This window comes from Alexandromys fortis, unplaced genomic scaffold, assembly GCF_014885135.2.
Source record: "Alexandromys fortis isolate MF-2015 unplaced genomic scaffold, M_Fortis_MF-2015_v1.1 scaffold_204, whole genome shotgun sequence".
Taxonomy (NCBI): Eukaryota; Metazoa; Chordata; class Mammalia; order Rodentia; family Cricetidae; genus Alexandromys; species Alexandromys fortis.
Genome location: NW_026068116.1, coordinates 522531 through 540480, shown reverse-complemented (window position 1 = coordinate 540480; position 17950 = coordinate 522531). Strand labels below are relative to the sequence as shown.

The window sequence follows — 17950 nt, the reverse complement described above, 5'->3', positions numbered from 1 at the left end:
ATATGTTACAGTTGCGTAGCTGGTACTCTTGTGGGACTTCTAACAGTGGCAACAGAGGCTGTTTCTGACTCATTTACCTACTTTTGGGACCCCATTCCTCCCGCTGGGTTGCCTTTCCCAGCCTTAAGACAACACATGGGGCATGCTTAGTCTTACTGGAACTTGATACGCCATTTGTAGATGGCCTGATCACTTAAATAATAGTGTCCTTTGCTGGACAGAGGGTTTTGGTTCATAAGGTTTCATTTATTAATTGTTGGCACTGGAGAGAGAAACAATATCTATAAAAAATTCCACTGGTAAAACTGGAGAACTCATGTAGAAGGACTGGACTTGAGTTTTATTTCATCCTGCATTAAACTCAACTCCTAATGGAGCAAGAACCTCAACATAACCTGAACCTGAGAAGGGGGGGCAGTAGTGAATGTGCTTGAACTCGTGTACACTGGAAAAGACTTTCTGAACAGAAGACCAAGAATGTAGACATGATACCGACAATTAAAATTGGGAATGAAGCTAAATAGGGTTTTCAAAAGATAAAACACAAAAGTCTGAGAAACACTTTTTAAAACTGTTCAACATTCTTAGCCATCATGGAAATGCAATTTAAAACTACTTTGAAATTTTATCTTACCTCATTCAGAATGGCTAATGTTTAAAAAAGCAACAATGACAATAATGGAGGCATGGTTGTCAGGAAAGGGGCACATTTATTTACTGCTGGTGGGAATTCAAACTGATGCAAACACTGGGAAAATCAGTGTGACAGTTCTTCAAAAGCTGAAAAAATATCTACTGTAGACCCACCTATACCACTCTATTGTGGTATTGACATATATCCAGAGGACTCTATAACCTACTACAGAGATCCCTGCTCAGGCATGTTCATTGCTCCTGTATTCACAATAGGTAGGAAATGGAAACAGCCTAGATGTCTATCAACATCTAATAATCTGGTACATTTACACAATGCTCCATTTCTCAGCTGTTATGTAAAGTGAAATTATGAAATTTACAGGTAAATGGATAGAGCTGGAAATAATTATTCTGAGTGAGGTAAGTCAGACCCAGAAGGGCAAACGTTACATCCTTTCTCTTGTTTGTGGATGTTGCCTTTGAATCTTCAGCTATGTGTGTTTCACTCTATACCCATAAAGGTCTGAAAATTAGTAAGGAACCATGGATGGGTGGCAGTGCTATCAAGAAAGAAGAGAGAGGATGAGGGGGTATAAAGTGTTAAAGGGGAATAATTGAACAAGGAGGGTTAAATTGGGGTGGAAGATTGGAGGGCAGGATAGAGGACAGTATGGGGAGGGCTCAACAGTACTAAAGACATTTAGAACAAGCCATATAGAAACTTACTATTATAGAAGTTCTCATGTATGTATGTGTACATATGTGTATACACACATATGTATATATACATATAGTTAAGATGTTCTTTCTTTCTTTTTGCTTTTTTTCCATCTTTGCGGATTTGAGTATTGAACCTTTAAACATGCCAGGCAAAGAGGCCAACAATGAGTTACATCCCCAGGCCATTCTAAAATCTCCTTTTCATTTTGTTTTATGAACTAGAGTTAATCTTCCATTGTTTCTCTAGTAACAAATTCTGTTACTTATCCTTGATCAAGAATGCCCCCACCTTCCTTTCATTCTTAATGGACAGTACTATAGCAGTTCACATGACGAATGTTCCCATTAACCTATGTATTTGTATACTTGGTACCTGGATGGTGGTGCTATTTGGTGAGCTTTAGGAGGTACAGCCTTATTGCAGGAGTTCATCAGTAGGGGTGGGATTTGAGAATTCAGAGCCTCTTATCACTTCCATTAGTAAGGTCTCTGTTTTGTGCCTGTGGTTGAAACCTGAGCTCCCTGCTCCTGCTGCCGTGTGTGCGCTTGCTGTCTTGCCTCCCACCACGATTGACTCTTATCCCTCTCAACTCTAAACACAAATAAATGTTCCTTCTACAAGTTGCCTTTGTGGTGGTGTCTATCACAGCTACCAAAAAGTGACTAAAGTAGACACCATCACTGTGTATGGAATTTTTGACTGGCATTTCTTCACACCCAGACAAAAATACTGCCAGCTCCTGTCTCCACAGTTGGAGATAGAAGTCTGCTATAATTCTCAATCTTACCCTTTGAGGCAACATGCTAATTCTCTCTACCTAATATCAAGATTTCTCTCTTTAGTTTTTGTTAGTATTCAAGCATCTGTACGGACCTGACCCCAAGGATACATCCTCAGCTGCAGCCATTAAGAGCACCTCCTGTGCTTACTTGCTTTGCCCACTCAATCTTCTGCCCCATCCTTGGGAACTGAGTCACACGCCTCCTCGCTCCCATTGGGATGCCTTTTAGACACCCACTAATCACTCCTTTTAAATCAAATCTGGTCTTGGTATTCTTTGGACCAGTTGTGAAATACAGAAAAAAAATTCTCCACTTTATTTCTTTTTCATTGCTTCAAAACCTGCTTTCTACTGGATTGGAAACTCCTATGGAAGTGGATGCTTTCCTTCCTGACCCTTTCCCTTTTTCTCCTATTTTTATCACACCCTGCTTCATCAATTTCTTTTCTATGTATCTCCAGCGATACCCTCAAAAATCCCTGATCAAACAACTAATCAGCTATTGTTACAGGACTACCAACTGTTAGATACAGAGCTGGAGGCACACAACTACCAAACAAGCAAGGTGGTGAGAACCAACAGCACCCCAGAGGAATGCACGTTCCCCAAGACTCAGAAAGGAGACTCACAGAAGAGATTCTAATGTACCTCTTTACTATTCGTTTCTTTTAAAGGTACTAACTCTACAATGACTGTCCTTAGTAATCAACCTGTGTTCCCTAGTTGGCTAGAAAGTGGGTGTACAGGTGATGCTGTGTTGATGGGAAATGATCAAGTGCTTTAAGATCCAGGCAGTCAACTTGGATCCCCTCGAGCAATATCTTGCCAGGTCCAGGAGGTACCTGCCAGATCCACAGAGCCTGCACAATGAAGTGAAACAGCCAGCTACCCCAGGATGTGGTGCCAGCACCCCATATTTCTCAGGTTCCTCAAATATTGTGATGCCCCCAGGTCAGCATGAAGCAGTCTCCAGAACACAGTATACTCATCCCCACCTCACCTGCTACCCTTTCTAACTCCTCACCTTTTTATAATAATAAAGGCATCTTACTGGCCTGCCCTTGGGGTCCTGAAGTCACTAAGAGCACCCCATGTGCACAACTGCTGTTTTCTTTCAAAAGGTGGACCTTGCCCACCTCCTGCCTCTTTCTCTCTTTCTCTCTCTCCCTTTCTCTTCTGCCATTCTTATCCCCAGACCAGTCTCTGCCCCCATCTCTGCCCCTCCAAAACAACCTCCTATGTGAGCCTTGTTGCATGGCATGAATTCTTTTTGTGACATTTTTAAATAAATTACTTAACAATTCCATTGGATTTATCTTAATGAGGACTCACCTTTTGACAGATTGGGGTTTCAGTCATTGTTTTTCAAGTTTTGTTAGCCTATTTTTGGACCCTTCTAGAATTTTTATTATATATATTATATTATATATAATAAGAATAATATGTATATATTCTTATTGTCCACATATTTCTGAGGTACTTTCATATTTCCAGTCTATTCTTAATTTAGATCAAGCTGTTTCTCTTGCTCCATCTTCAATGATGTGGCTTCCTATTATTCATTTTTACCATAACCTTACTCATCAAATTTTAAATTTATAGCTACTGTGTTTTTCAATTATATAATTCCCAAGTTCTTTATTCTAAAAGCATCTATATTCTGAGATGTTATAATCTCTTTGTTTCTAACATATTTAAATATGTTCACTGAAGCATTTTAAGATGGATGTTTTAAAATTTTCATTGAATAATTCCAGTGCCCAAACCCAGTCTCCCTCTCCTGTCTCCCTCCACTCTTCACAGCCTGGATTAATCACTATAATACACTTCAGCCAATGTTTGTAAAACATCTGCACATGGGCAAGAACAGGCAGTAATTTTTCTGTGCCTGACTTCTTTCCTTATGTACAATGTCCTCCAGCTTTATGTATTTTCTATATATCATAGGTTATCATTCTTATTTATAGCTGATAAATTATTCTGTGCATAGGCACACCTCATTTCCTTTTTATATTCATCCACCAATAACAAGGACATTGATCCCATGTCTCGGTTACTGAGAATAGTGCACCATAAACATAGACTGTCAGGTGTCCCTCTGATATACTGACGCCATTTTCTTTGGCTGTAAACCCAGAGTGGCAATCTAACCAGAGTAAGTAATAGTGGTCCACACCACCAAGGCACGGCTATAGTTCATGATAATCTCTTGTGTATTTTATGAAAACCAGAAGTCAGATATGCAAGAGCTCTAAACACAAAATAGTGACAGAGAGGTGGAAGTCATCCTGACTGTCAGAGCAATAGAATACAGGAACTGAAATACCAAATTTTATGCCATTATTTTATGGAATGACAAAGTAATACATTTTGTTAACTGTTAAGAAGTTGGAAAAGTTAACTACTCTAGTCACTACACACTGTATGCATGCCTCAGTGATCACACTGTATCCTATAAATCTGAACAATTAAAGTAATTAGTAAAAATAAAAAACAAAGATTTCCAAAGATAATGCCACATGATTATCTCAATGAATGAAGATTTGCTGATCACCTTTCCTAACTCATTATTTTTCTCATTCTTGCTATTATGGGTTGTAGCTATTGCATCTAGTGCATTCTGAATCATGTAATAGAGACTGTAGAACCCCATATCATCCTACAAAGACCCTGGCCTTTTCATATACTCTGTTTACAAAAGCAATTTAGTTTTTAGAGTCTCTGTAGAGCTATTTTTGTCATTTTAGTTCACTTGGTGCCTCTGAGGTTTCGTCTCAGCCCCCACTCTTGCTGTCTATTGGGAGAGAATGCCCCTCACCAGCCCTCTTGCCATTAATTGGAGGGTGGCAGATACCAGGGGTGGGAAGTAAAGAGTTCATTATTTAGAGGCATTTTGATTTGGATCTTCAATATTACCTAAAGCTCATGTGCTGAAGGCAGTGTTCTCAGTGCTGCAGGGTTGAGAAATAGCCCCTGGAGGGGGGGGGGAGGATGACCTGATCATAAGTGCTCTGACCTCGAGCTCTGACCGCATAAATATTAATCCATTCATCAATCCCTAGATTAACAGAATTTGAGAGTGGAACTTGGTTATAAAAGGTTCCCAACTCCTTCTCTCCCTCTTTCTTTACTTCCTGGTTGCCATGAGGTGAGCAACTTTCATCACCATTGCCCAGTAACCACGAACTCCCTGTCCTACATCACTGCTGCCCAGTAACCATGTACTCATTGTTCCACATCCCTGCTGCCCAGAAACAACAGGGCCAAGTGGCAATAGATTGGCACCTCTGAGTGAATCAAATATGCCTTTTCTCTTTTCTTCTTAGTCATTTTTGTTACAATTCTGGGAACGTGAGTAACACGACTGTCTTCATACCACCTGTCTTCATGGCCTCCCTGGCTGCCCATTGAGGCTAGGAAGATCCTCAGGGTGGAGCATGTTCCCGACTTAAGTAACTTTTGGGGTTTCTCTTCACTCCTCGGTCTCCTAGTTATTGTGAGGATGCCTTTTCAACCTCTGCCAGAGAAAAATGGTAAGAGTACATTTTTATGTGCAATTAGCAGAATTTTCTCAGTGTCCATAGACATGGTTCTACTCACTGCTCACAAGTAAAGCAATTGATATTCATTAATTTTATCAAATGACACTCTTCTGAAATTAGGACTCTTGTGTGTTAAAAGTGTCATGCTATCAACTTGTCGGACAGATCTTTCTCCATCTTCACCATATGGAACAAGAACGCCTCAGAAAGAACCTAGACGATCAGTACATTTGTTTTTCTTTTCGTAATTGAAACCCACTTCTTCATTCCGTTTAAGAAATAAAAAGGCAGATTGGAAGAAACTGTTAAAAACATTAACTCTTACCCACAATTGGAGTTCAGAGGATCCTAATTTTTGGATTTTATTCTTCTTTTGCAATATTGCCTAGAAGGCATGTAACAAAAAATGAAAGAAATAAAATTAACATTTACATTATACAATCACTCCCTCCTATCTCAACTATATCTGCAATTTCTGTCTTAATTATTGACTTTTCAAACTGTGGACAAATAAACTTCCTGGAAGCTAGAGGATGTTGCCCACATTTCTACATTTCTACCTCAGTCAGTTCTGTGGTTTGCTCTCTGCATGGTATCACCTGTGGAGATGATGGATGTGGAAAACATGGAGACAGTTAACAGCACTCTGCACTCAGTCAGTTTTTACAAAGATAAGTGCATGCCTTCCCTCTGTTTCTGCTTTATCAAGTAATCAGAAAGGACAATTTTACACCATTGAGGCCTTGAATGTCCTTCTATTTCTTATAGTTGTGTTTTTCTCTCTGTAGTCACACTCTGCTTATTTTAATGTTTCTCAGGCAAGACTCTTGAAGACAAGATTGGCTATTAGTAATTTTCTACTCCATTTTGGGTAACTAGGAGGTTATCAGCAGGGGCTTGGTGTTATATTTATAGATGGCCTAAACTGTTTTGAAGAACTGTTAAAAACAAACCATCACGTTTACTTCTTATATTTATAGCAATGGCTCCATAAATCCATTTTATGACTTTCAGTCACATCTCTGATATGCATAAGCCTGAATCATGAACGCCCTCTGTTCCCTCTTATTTCATATAGAAAAGCAGATCTGGCCTTTCCCAGGTACAATGCACTAACTGAATCATTGGGGATTGCCCTGGAGTTATAACATCTTTGCTTCCCACATCCTTTCTACTTTATCATAACACAGCTATTCACATCCCCCTTTCCCTCAAAACCTAGACTTGACTTTCTGTGACTTACCCATGTCACTAACAAACACGAGGAATAGTAAGAACTTAAGTACATTGGATTTCCAAACATCAAAATGAAACAGAGGGCAACAGAACCCTGAGAAATGGAAACAAAAATGATTTATATTCATTACATGTATTCACACTTTGGAGGCAGGTTAGATAATTATATCTTTAGCATTTTTATTAGTGGATATTCACTATACATATTTCATTATGACATTTTCCATAAGAAGACCATACAATTTGATCATATCATATAAGCCATTGATTACAGTATTAATGGGGTTTTCTAAATAAAAATAAGATTTCAAGTTACTGCTATGATCTAAGTATTAAAATTCAAGATCATAAATTACTTATAGCAGAACTTAAATTCTTTTCCATGTGCCTCTGTGGTTTCTATAGTTCAAATAATGGAATGGCATAATATGACAATAATAAATGTATTTTCACTAATGTCTTATTGCATCATTTTATGACTTCTGTAACTTATATATTTATTATCACTTTATGCTTTAAAGGAAGATGCATTGGAAGCTAAGATAAAAAACTGCAAATATAAAAGCTCACTCACAAAATTTCACATTTGCACCATGTTAAAAATCCCAAGTATAAAAGGCATTTAAAAATTAACGACAATATTAAAATGTAAAAATAAAGACTAAAGTGCTGGAGAGATGGCTCGGCAGCCTAGAGCACTGGTTGCTCTTAGAGAAGACCCAGGTTCTGTTCCCAGTCCCCACATGGCAGCTCACAACCATCAGTAACTAGTTCCGGGAGATCTGATGCCTTCTTACTCTGTGGGCACTGCACACACTCAGTGCATAATACATGCATGCACAAACACCTAACACAAAAATAAACATATCTTTAAAACATAAAAGCTTTAGAGAGGACAGTCCATCTGTAGTGTGGTTGCCAGTTTTAAAAAAAGCATAGCGCAACACAGAGCGTGGCGTGTCATTTCCAGCTTTCCCTCTAGACAGCGTCAGTCTCATGCACCTGAAATACCAAGAGAAGTACTCCGGAGAAGAGAATTACAATGCTTTGCAAACAGAGATAACTTAATATCAGACTTATAAATATTAAAATGTTACCATGTTGATAAAAATGATCTTCTGAAATTTGCTTGGCTCAATGTATCCCACAACATACATGGGAAATAATGAGGCTATCTGAAATAAAAACATAAAAACCCAAAAGTGAAAAAATATAGAAAAGAGACAGTTCATTATTCATAGAAAAAGCAAATACAAGGGAGCAGTTATATTTCTGATGGCAGAATAAAATAATTTTCTGGTCTAGAAATGTAATTGCTGGGGGAAACATACAAAAGTATAAGCATATATGCGTGCATTCATGATATTATTATTACTATTGTTATTATCAAGCTGATTGAGAATTAAGAAGATAAATCCCAGTTAATAATGTAAATCTCTACCTCTGACTATGATATCTGGATTATTTCTTTTCCAGAATAACTTCAGCCAACAATGGTTAAAGCATGCAGGGTATATGATAGACTTAGCAGACTAAGCAGGCTGACTCTGAGGGGGCACACCAAGAAGGAAATGTCTTCTGCTTTCTCAGGCTTTGGTTTGAGGCTTCAAAGGTCTAACTCTAGATGTGAGCCAGGAAGAAGGAAGCTATCAGAAAGAACAAAACCCACTTTCGATCATCTCACTGGGTGACAATAATTCAAGATTGCTTGTGCTTTTGCCTGTTGGAAACAAATTCACTATTCCCTGGAGAAAATTATCATCAATTTAACCTTACACTAATCCTAAATCACACATAAAAGCCAACCAACTAATCATGGGAATAGAAAAACACAAAAGACTCCTGAAATAGATGTTTTAAAAAATCTCCTACATCACAAATCAGTCAACGTTATATGAAAGGCCAGATCTGCTCAGTGTGTCACAATTTTCCCCATTGGACCTTCTTTTCTTGACTATTTTTTACAAACATTCACATCAATTATATATAGATATAAATCTGTATCTATTTAGATGGATGGATGGACAGACAGACAGACAGATCAGGACATTCAAAAACATGCCTGATATCATCAAATATCAAATTATTTTTGGTATGCTCTAAGGTGTAATAGATAGGGTTAAAAATTCTACAATTACTGTGATTAAATTAAAATTACTTTTTCTGTAAACAAAAGACAAACATACGGAATAACTCGGGATTTCATCCAAGTTAAGAAAAAGCAGCAAAGGAAGGAAAGAAGGAAAGGAAGGAAGGAAGGAAGGAAGGAAGGCAAGCAGGATTTAAGGGAAAAAAACGTAATTGCTTCGTACGCTTCCTGCTGAGTCTTGATCACTTAATAAAACAGTTTAGGCATTGAAAGACAGTTCGTAAGATCATCTTGTGAGGAAAATTAAATCCTTTTATTTTTTACACAGAAAAACCATTAAGTAACAGTAAATTTAATTGATAGTTTATACAGGATATAGAAGCCTTGTTCAATTGTGCATTTCTTTATCAAAGCTGCATGAAAGTTGGAGTCCTTTCTTTATCACAATAATATAAACAGTACAGTCAGACCATAGCTTTGAGTGGAGTGCAGTCTAAGATGCTGGTTGTGTCTCAGAAACAAAGTACAAAGTGCAGGTGTTTAACAGACCAGCCTGGCTTAGATGAATGCCTGGGCCTGGTGGTCTCCATCAGTTAGAGAAAGAGAGTGCCACCTGCTGGACTGGATTACTCTGGGGTTGAAGCAAAATGACCCCCACTTCTGAAGCTTGGCACACTTAGTCTTCCATTCTTACAGTTAGGATCCACTCATCTTCAGCACTTTCTAAAATGCCACAGCTAAGCTTTGGTTGAGAAAAATACTTTTAAAAGGCAAAGATTCTCTCTCTCCTTCTGCTCCTGATTTGGACCTTGAGATTGTGGAACAGAAACCTCTTAAAAATAAAACAGTTTTCAACTGAAAAAAAAAGGCAAAGATTCTGCAGGGTTTCTGAAATGTCATGAGTTTTATTGCTGGTTAAAAGACCATTTCTATCTCAAGACATAAGAAGTGGAATTGATAAGTGAAACACAGAAAATGGGCCTGGCTCCTTGCTTCCAGGTGCTTCTTTTAGACACTGGCTTCCAGGTGAGAATTTGTCTCCAGGAACCAAAAGGAGGGATTCGAATCTGTTCAAGTCCTTGAGAAACTTTAGTTTCTGAAATCAGAGCTATGTTCATATATCTTAAAATAAATTAGTTATGAGGTTTGAAACCATTAATATAAATCCTATAAACATATTTCTTGTCATTTGCTATTTGTTTTACAAAGAGAGAATTTAAATTATATTTTAAGCATCATGACATTTAACTAACCCGGAGAAATCCACTCTTCAAATGTTTTCTTTTTAAGGAGTATTTAACAGTCTTAAATGGGATACCAAGTAAGACAAAGCTTGTCCAAAGGGAGGTTGGGTCTCACGTAAGAGAAGTGCTATAGCAAACATCTTCTAGATGGAGAAACATCAAATTGCCTGTGGGGAAACACATTTGGTGGCCTCTATTGGCATTTCATTTCCAAGACTAGCAGGTTCTCACTGTTCTTGAGTGGAATGTTCTGTGGACTTGATGAACAAAGACTGTCCTTCCTTGGCCCCTTAATGTCTGTCAGATCTGAAGTCTGCTGAAGAAAGAACTAGATTAAAAAGTTGCAGAACCAGGAGCTTTTGAATTGGAAATCTTTTTCTGTAAGAATTAACTGTGTTTGGATACCTTTAAATTCTAATCCTAACCTGGAAAGAACAGCAACACAAATTGCTCAGGGAAGAAAACCTGATTTGAGCACTTGCCCATCACCGGCACTCGGAGGCCTGCCTCAGAAGAAGGCTAGTTCTAGAGAGGCTGTATGGTTGATGCTGAGCCTCTTTTATGTCTTGGCAGCTGTGCACTGCAAGCAGTCTGTAAGGCAGAATGACTGCAACTCACACAGGCAAGCCCTCTGTCCAGGTCCATCTGTGCAGGAAACCCAACACCTATGCCCTGGTGACATTGTTTTGTCTTCAAGGAGGTGTATCTGAGTTCTTGATGGCCATGCCCAACCAAAGGTCTTCTTCAATTCCCTCAGAAGCACTGGGACAGGAGACACAATTTTCCAGGTGGAATCTTTGGATGGTTCTCTTCTGTAGAAACTCTTACAGAGATCCAGAAAACACCTTCATGCTCAAGTACAGCTCAGGGGTTAATGAGATGTACAGTTGTGTAGATGCAGAATCCATGGCTCAAAAATGCCAAAACCTAAGAGCCTCTATTAGACAAATCAAAATTAAAAGAGGTTCATTACTTCCAGGAAGATGGCAGAGTAGAAACGACCTTTGTGAGATGGTGAAGGAGAGAGTCAATATAAGAAAAGAAAAAAAAAACTCTGTCCCATAGAAAGAAATTGAGGAAGAGTTTCAGAGATGCACCAAAGAAGGCATGAGGGATGGGGAGGCAGAATGAATGAACTAGGGAGTACTATGTTACAGCAGCCCCACCAAACCAGGCAAGCTTCAGTTCTGGACATAATTCTTCCGAAGAAGAGCTGGTTTAGTGTTCAGAGCCAGCCTCCACATGTAAAACCCCAAAGCACTCAAGCACCACAGTTTCAGGGAAGCAGCCTGTACTGCTGGTAATCCAAATCGGAGTCTAAACTGTTCTCAGGAGCACCAAGAAGAGAAATTGCGTAGTATTATGAGTGTCGGGGCTGTGTCCCCAGCACCCCAGCCTCCAGCTAGCTTATGCCCCGAAATAACAACACACAAACTGTACTCATTTAAACACTGCTTGGCCCATTAGCTTTAGCCCTTATTGGCTAATTCTGATATCCTGATCAACCCATCTCTAAAAAACTGTGTAGCACAGGTCTTACCGGGAAAGATTCAACATGTCTGACCTGGCGGCTTGCTTCAGCACGTGTGTCTGCCTCAGAGAGCAGAGCTATCGCATCTGCCTGGGAGAGGGAAGCATGGTGTCTCTCCAGAGAGCAGAGCTGTCAAGTCTGAGCTCACTTCCTCTTCCTCCCAGCATTCTGTTCTCTTTACTCCACCCACCTATGTTCTAACCAATAAAATGGGCCAAGGCAGTTTCTTTATTAGCCAATGACCTTCCTCCATCAAAACTGGAACAGTTACAATACCCATAATTCCTCTTCCCTACCATGGTGCAGGGGAGCAGATAGCAGGTGACCTGCTTCCAGAGAAGATCAAATCTGGGAAGAAGCTAATCTCAAGCAAGTAAGTTTAGAAACAAAGGAGGATGGCCAGGGCCCCAACACTGCTCCAGAGAAAGGACTAGAAAACTGGCACCACCCGGTGTCATGAGGTGTTATACCCCTGCTAGTGCCCCACTGAACAGGAGAATCTTTGAAATGGGATGTACACAGCAGGGTGGGACCCTGTTGCTGTATCTGGACAGGATAAACAGACCCCAAACCACATCTATCAACTGCACAGGCTCAAGGAGGGCTGAAGGGGTGAGACCCTCAACAGCCTGCCCCAGCCATAGCAGAAAAGATCTTGGCACAGTGTCCTCATCACAGAACTGAGGTGAACACAGGGATGAGCTACCCTTCCAAATGAAACCATCAACTGAGAGCACTGATTTCACTTGATTTCTGTGGACATGTTTTGGAACCTCAAATAACATTACCACAGAAGGACATCTCCATGACACACCACAATTGAACACTAAATCCTGTTAGGGAAACTACCAACAAGTATATAAGGGGGAAAGCATCAGAATAGTGTTTGATCTATCACCAGAAAATCTGAACACTGGTGAAAGATGGAATGATGTACTTTAAGCTTTTAAAGTAGATAACTATCACCCAAGATACCCAGCAAACTTACCTACTAAAATAGATGATGAAATAATATTTCAATACAAACATAAGTAAGGCTACTGGTGTTAGCTAGCTTGCAGAAAATTCTTAAAAGAATACTATACATAGAGGAACAAGAAATATAATTTCACACATGAGAACACAGGAAGGAGTACATTCCATGAAAACAACAGATGAACATAGAACATCTGGGATCATGTCTAACCCAGCAAATTTGCAAACATTCAGAATTATAACTCTAGAAAGAAAAGAATTACCAGTTATCCGGCATACCAGAACTACAAACAAAAATCATAAACAAGAGTAAATCTATTTCAATTATAACCCTGAACAAAAACGGCTTTGCCTCACTCATTCAAAGATATAGACCAATGGACTGGATCAGTAAGCAAGACCTACTTAGCTGCTATTTCCAAGGAATTCATAGATCTAGGCAATGCATCTATATACTGAGACTCCAAAGCTTGAAATCAAAGTAATGTGCAAGGGGAAGCCACAAGCAAGATGACAGGCATTCTTGGACTCAGTAAAATAAACTTCAAACTAAACTAGTCAAACTAAACATGCTTAAAATAGGAACAACCATCGAAAGTAAGTAATTACTATCAATATCTAATGAATCTTGGGTCATAAAAGATCCTATAGGTTTGTAATAGTGGAGGGGATATGTCGATACTCCTCTCACATCTAGGTAGGTCTTCCAAATTAAAAATAAATAGAAGAGATGGAGAGTGGTTCAGAGTTTAAGAACATTGACTATTCATCCAGATGACCCAGGCTCAGTTACCAGCACAGACATGGCAGCTCACAACCATCTGTGCATCAAGAAAAAATGAACCTGATGCCTTTTTCTTGCTTTCCTAGTCGCTGGATGCTTTTGGTGTACAGACATACACACAGGCAATTAAATAAATTAAAAATAAAATATATGAATAAACCTCAGAACAAGTTACAATACAAGTCAAATATATTTAATAGATATCTGCAAAACAGTCTACCCAACAGATGGAAATAGACATACTTCTTAGACTGTGTCTAAAGCTAACTACATTATAAGCCACAAAACAAGCCTTAATAAATAAAAAAATAAAATAGTTTTCTGCTTCCTCTCAGACGCCAATGGTATAAAACATTTAGTCAATAGCAGGAATGACCTCAAAATACACAAGTTATTGGAGATGTGGAAATACACTATTAAAGTGGGTCATCGAAAAAAACTTAAAGGTTTATAGAGTCAAATGAAATGATAGCTCACCTGCCAGAACCTCTGGAATAGTCAAGATAGCTTTAAAAAGGAAATTTATAGCTAATAGTGCTTACACTAAAAAGTTCAGAGATGGGATGTGAAATGGCTTAGCTGATAAAATTTTGGTGGTGCTTCAGCTTAAAAGTCAGGTTCATCGTTATTTTTTCTACTGTGTAGTACTCCACTGTGTAAACATACCACATTTTCCTTATCCATTCTTCAGTCAAAGGGCATTTAGGTTGTTTCCAGGTTCTGGCTATGACAAACAAAGCTGCTATGAACAGCCTTGTGTCATGGTTGAGCATCCTTTGAATATATACTCAAAAGTGGTATTACTGGGACTTGAGGAAGTTTGTTTCCTAATTTTCAAAAAATTGCCACACTGAATCCAAAGGGGCTGTACCAGCTTGCATTCCCACCAGCAATGAAGGAGTCTTCCCCTTACCCTACAACCTCTCCAGCATAAGCTGTCATCAGTGTTTTTGACCTTGACCAGTCTCACAGGTGTAAGGTGGAATCTCAGAGTCATTTCAACATCTCTGTAATATCAGTGCTTGTAGGGGCAGAGAGAGCAGATCACTTGAGCACACTGGTCATGGTAAGCTCCAAAATTAGAAAGAAATCTTATCTCAAAAAATATGGTGGAGAAAGTCAATGTTGAGCACTGGACACGCAAGAAACATACACTTTCACATGCATACACACCTCACACAGAGCAAACAAGAGGGATCATATATAATGTAGTGATGTACTTCAATGCCTTAACAGAGCAAGGAGTCACCAAACTCAAATGCTGTCAATGGCAAGAAACAAGACTAAGGTTGAAATTAATGAAATCAAGGCTTACAATATGTACACAGTATTAATCAGATAAAAACTGGATTCTTTGAAAAGATTAACAAGATTTTCTAACTCTTCAAGAGAAAGAGAAGTCATCAATACAACTAAGTTTATTAAAAGAGGTTCTGACAACATCCAGAATGATGTCATAGAATACTTTGATGACTTTTTATTCATTGTAGTGCCTAGGGTTTTAGCTATTATCATCTACAGCAATAAGAAGAGATAAAAATATAAGATGGGTAAAAATTGGAAAGAGAAGTTAAACTATTCTTATTGCAGATATGATGCTCTACTTAAAACCCCATTGGTCTGATAAGCAGTCAGTGAATTTTCATGACTTAGAAAATCAACATTAAAAATCAGTAGCTTTTTGTGTACTACGACAAATTTGCTGATAAAGAAATCTAGAAAAATATCTCAGGCAGGCGGTGGTGGTGTATGCTTTTAATCCCAGCACTTGGTGACAGAGACAAGTGGACTTCTGTGAGTTCAAGGCCAACCTGGTCTACAGAACTAGTTCCAGGACAGGCTCCAAAGCTACAGAGAAATCCTGTCTTGAAAAACCAAAAAAGAAAAATAAAGAAAGAAAAGAAAAATAAAAAAAGAAAATGAAAAATATCTCAATCACAAGGAGGTTTAAAAAAATCTCTAAACAGATAACATTAAGAAACTGAAAAAATAAATTAAAGAAAACAGTAGACTGTAGAAATATGCCTTATGTTTCTGAGTTTGTAGAATTAACATTAAAAAGAAAGATATAATTAAAATACAACCTACAGATTCAATGCAATCTCCTCGAAAGTTCCAATGGCATTTGTTACAGTAGAAAAAGTGCTACAGTTCATACTGAAGTAAAAAGTCCACAGACAACCACAAGACTTCTAATCAAATATAGCACAGTCACAAGTATCACATTAGCTGACCTCAAACTCTACTACAGAGCCACAGTGACAACGACAGTGCAGCACTGGAACAAAGACAGACGTATACACCAGTGAAATACAATAGAAGACCTCAAAGTAACTCCGTGCAACTATAATAAAGCTAAGTTTTGTCAAACACACACACAGATAATTTGGGGCTACCAAGTTTCACCCTACTCTACAGTCTTGCTGTGTGTCTTGCTGTGTGTGTTTCTTTATCTCCATTAAAAGCCTTTATATTCTTTGAAATTAAAATAAAATTTAATCATTTATCTCTTTCCCTCCTCTAGCTCCTCTCATGTATACCACCTGCTCTCTCTTAAACTCATGGTCTCTGGCCTTTTTTTGTTTAACTGTGGTTGCAAATCTATCAATCTTTATCTATTTCTAAGTATATTAAGACAACCTAGACAAAAACCTACTACTTTCACTTTGCCAAATCAGTATAATTTCTAGCTACATAACAAATACATATCCTTATATCCAGAGCTAAATTTACTTCTGATCCTCCATCAATGAAAACTCATTTTGCCACAGAAGCTTAATTTTCAGCAGATAGAGATCATCGCAGAAAAGCATAACTGGTCAAAATGGAAAGAACTAACACTGTGGGGTGCACAACCCCAGTTGGTACATAAATGGCACCATTCCTACACCCAAGGTTCAGGAAGCGTTGCAGAAGAAGGGTGGAAAGATTGTAAGAACCAAAGAACCAGTAGGCCCGCTGTGATATCACGTCTTCACATGACAAAGAAGCTGCAACTATGATACCTCAACAATGTGTCAACTAACACAAGACGTGAACAATGACACCAGTTGACGTGCCAACATGGACTGGAGACAACCACTGTTTTTAACCTTAAAGATTGTATTTATTTGGAAAAAAAAACAATAATAGAACTGTTATATGACCACCACTTGGCATCACCCAAAGGACTCTATATCCTATTACATAATATGCTTGTACTGAGCGTCTAACTTTTATGCTTGGATTTGTTTCGAGTGACAATAAGCAGAGTCCAGGAAAGAGAAAGCAAGTCCATGATACAGCAGGAAAGTGCCTTTAATGGAGGGCTTTAATGGAAGGAAAATAAAGTACAATGAGATATTCAAGCAGAATGGGTAACAGTGGGACTGCGAGACAACAGCAGGGTATGGATGGTGGGAAATGGGGAGGAGTAAGGACAGAGAAGGAACAATCTATCTGAGTTATGTATGAAAACTTCATAAGGAAACCAGCTGCCTTGTAAGCTCATTTAAAAACTAATTGATTGAAAACACAATTGTCTCCTTACTTAAATAAGCACTAGGTTCAGTGATCCCCTCAGATAGACTGCAGCTCATTTGGGAGTCCTTCCATTGAGGTGCAATTAGACAGTTATCAAGCAATGCACCTGGCAACATAATGGAAAGGCCGCACTCATGCGTGTGAAAGGGAAGAGCTGGGAAGTTAGTGGAAGGCCACATTCTCATGCATAAAAGGGCATGCTGGCATTTCCACAGTGCACAGAATACATGATTGGCACACAGCCTTGCCAATGCAGGCAGTCTGCTTTCCAGCTCCTATGCTAGCCTAGATATCTGGAGCTTTCCCTTGTCCTAAAGCATTTTTGGTGACAGAAGGGGAAACTCCAGGCAGCGAAACAGACCCTGCTGTCCACAAGAGCAGGAAGGCATGCAGTCACGCTGAGTTAAGTATTACAAAAGATAGGAACTAATTATGCACCTTGGATTGAAAATCAGTCATATAAAGAAAGACAACTGACTTGATAATGAATTTGGTATAAATACATTAGCACTATCTTGTCTAAAAACAATTTCTATCTATCTAACTTGTTTTACAATTCCTTCCATCTCACCTTGCCCTGACACAACTTTCAACCATAGCTAGGGATTCCAAAGGGAAGCTGGATAAATTATAAATTAAAACTCACTGCTAATATTCTTAGCATCTTAGAATAATCATGTCTAAGGCCTTGTCAGACCAAATGTCCTAGAGTCCTGTGATTCTCATTATTTTGTGCTTTGAAATGTGAGCCATCTTTCCTTTATATTCATGTCTTAGACAAAATGATTAGAGGATATGAACTAACCTTCACCCTTATTAAGAAAGAAAGAAAGAAAGAAAGAAAGAAAGAAAGAAAGAAAGAAAGAAAGAAAGAAAGAAAGGAAGGAAA

At 38.6% G+C, this 17950-nt stretch overlaps 1 protein-coding gene across 1 annotated transcript in view; it reads right to left on the bottom strand.

Moving 5' to 3' along the window:
- Window positions 1-17950, bottom strand: part of Dpy19l2 (dpy-19 like 2) — a 137898-nt gene that overhangs the window by 46585 nt on the left and 73363 nt on the right. The window contains exons 10-12 of the mRNA XM_050124888.1: window positions 8014-8091; window positions 6924-7010; window positions 6006-6065 (exon numbers count right to left, since the gene is read on the bottom strand). Of these exons, the coding sequence (XP_049980845.1) occupies window positions 6006-6065; window positions 6924-7010; window positions 8014-8091 (225 nt within the window). The remainder of the gene's footprint in view (window positions 1-6005; window positions 6066-6923; window positions 7011-8013; window positions 8092-17950) is intronic.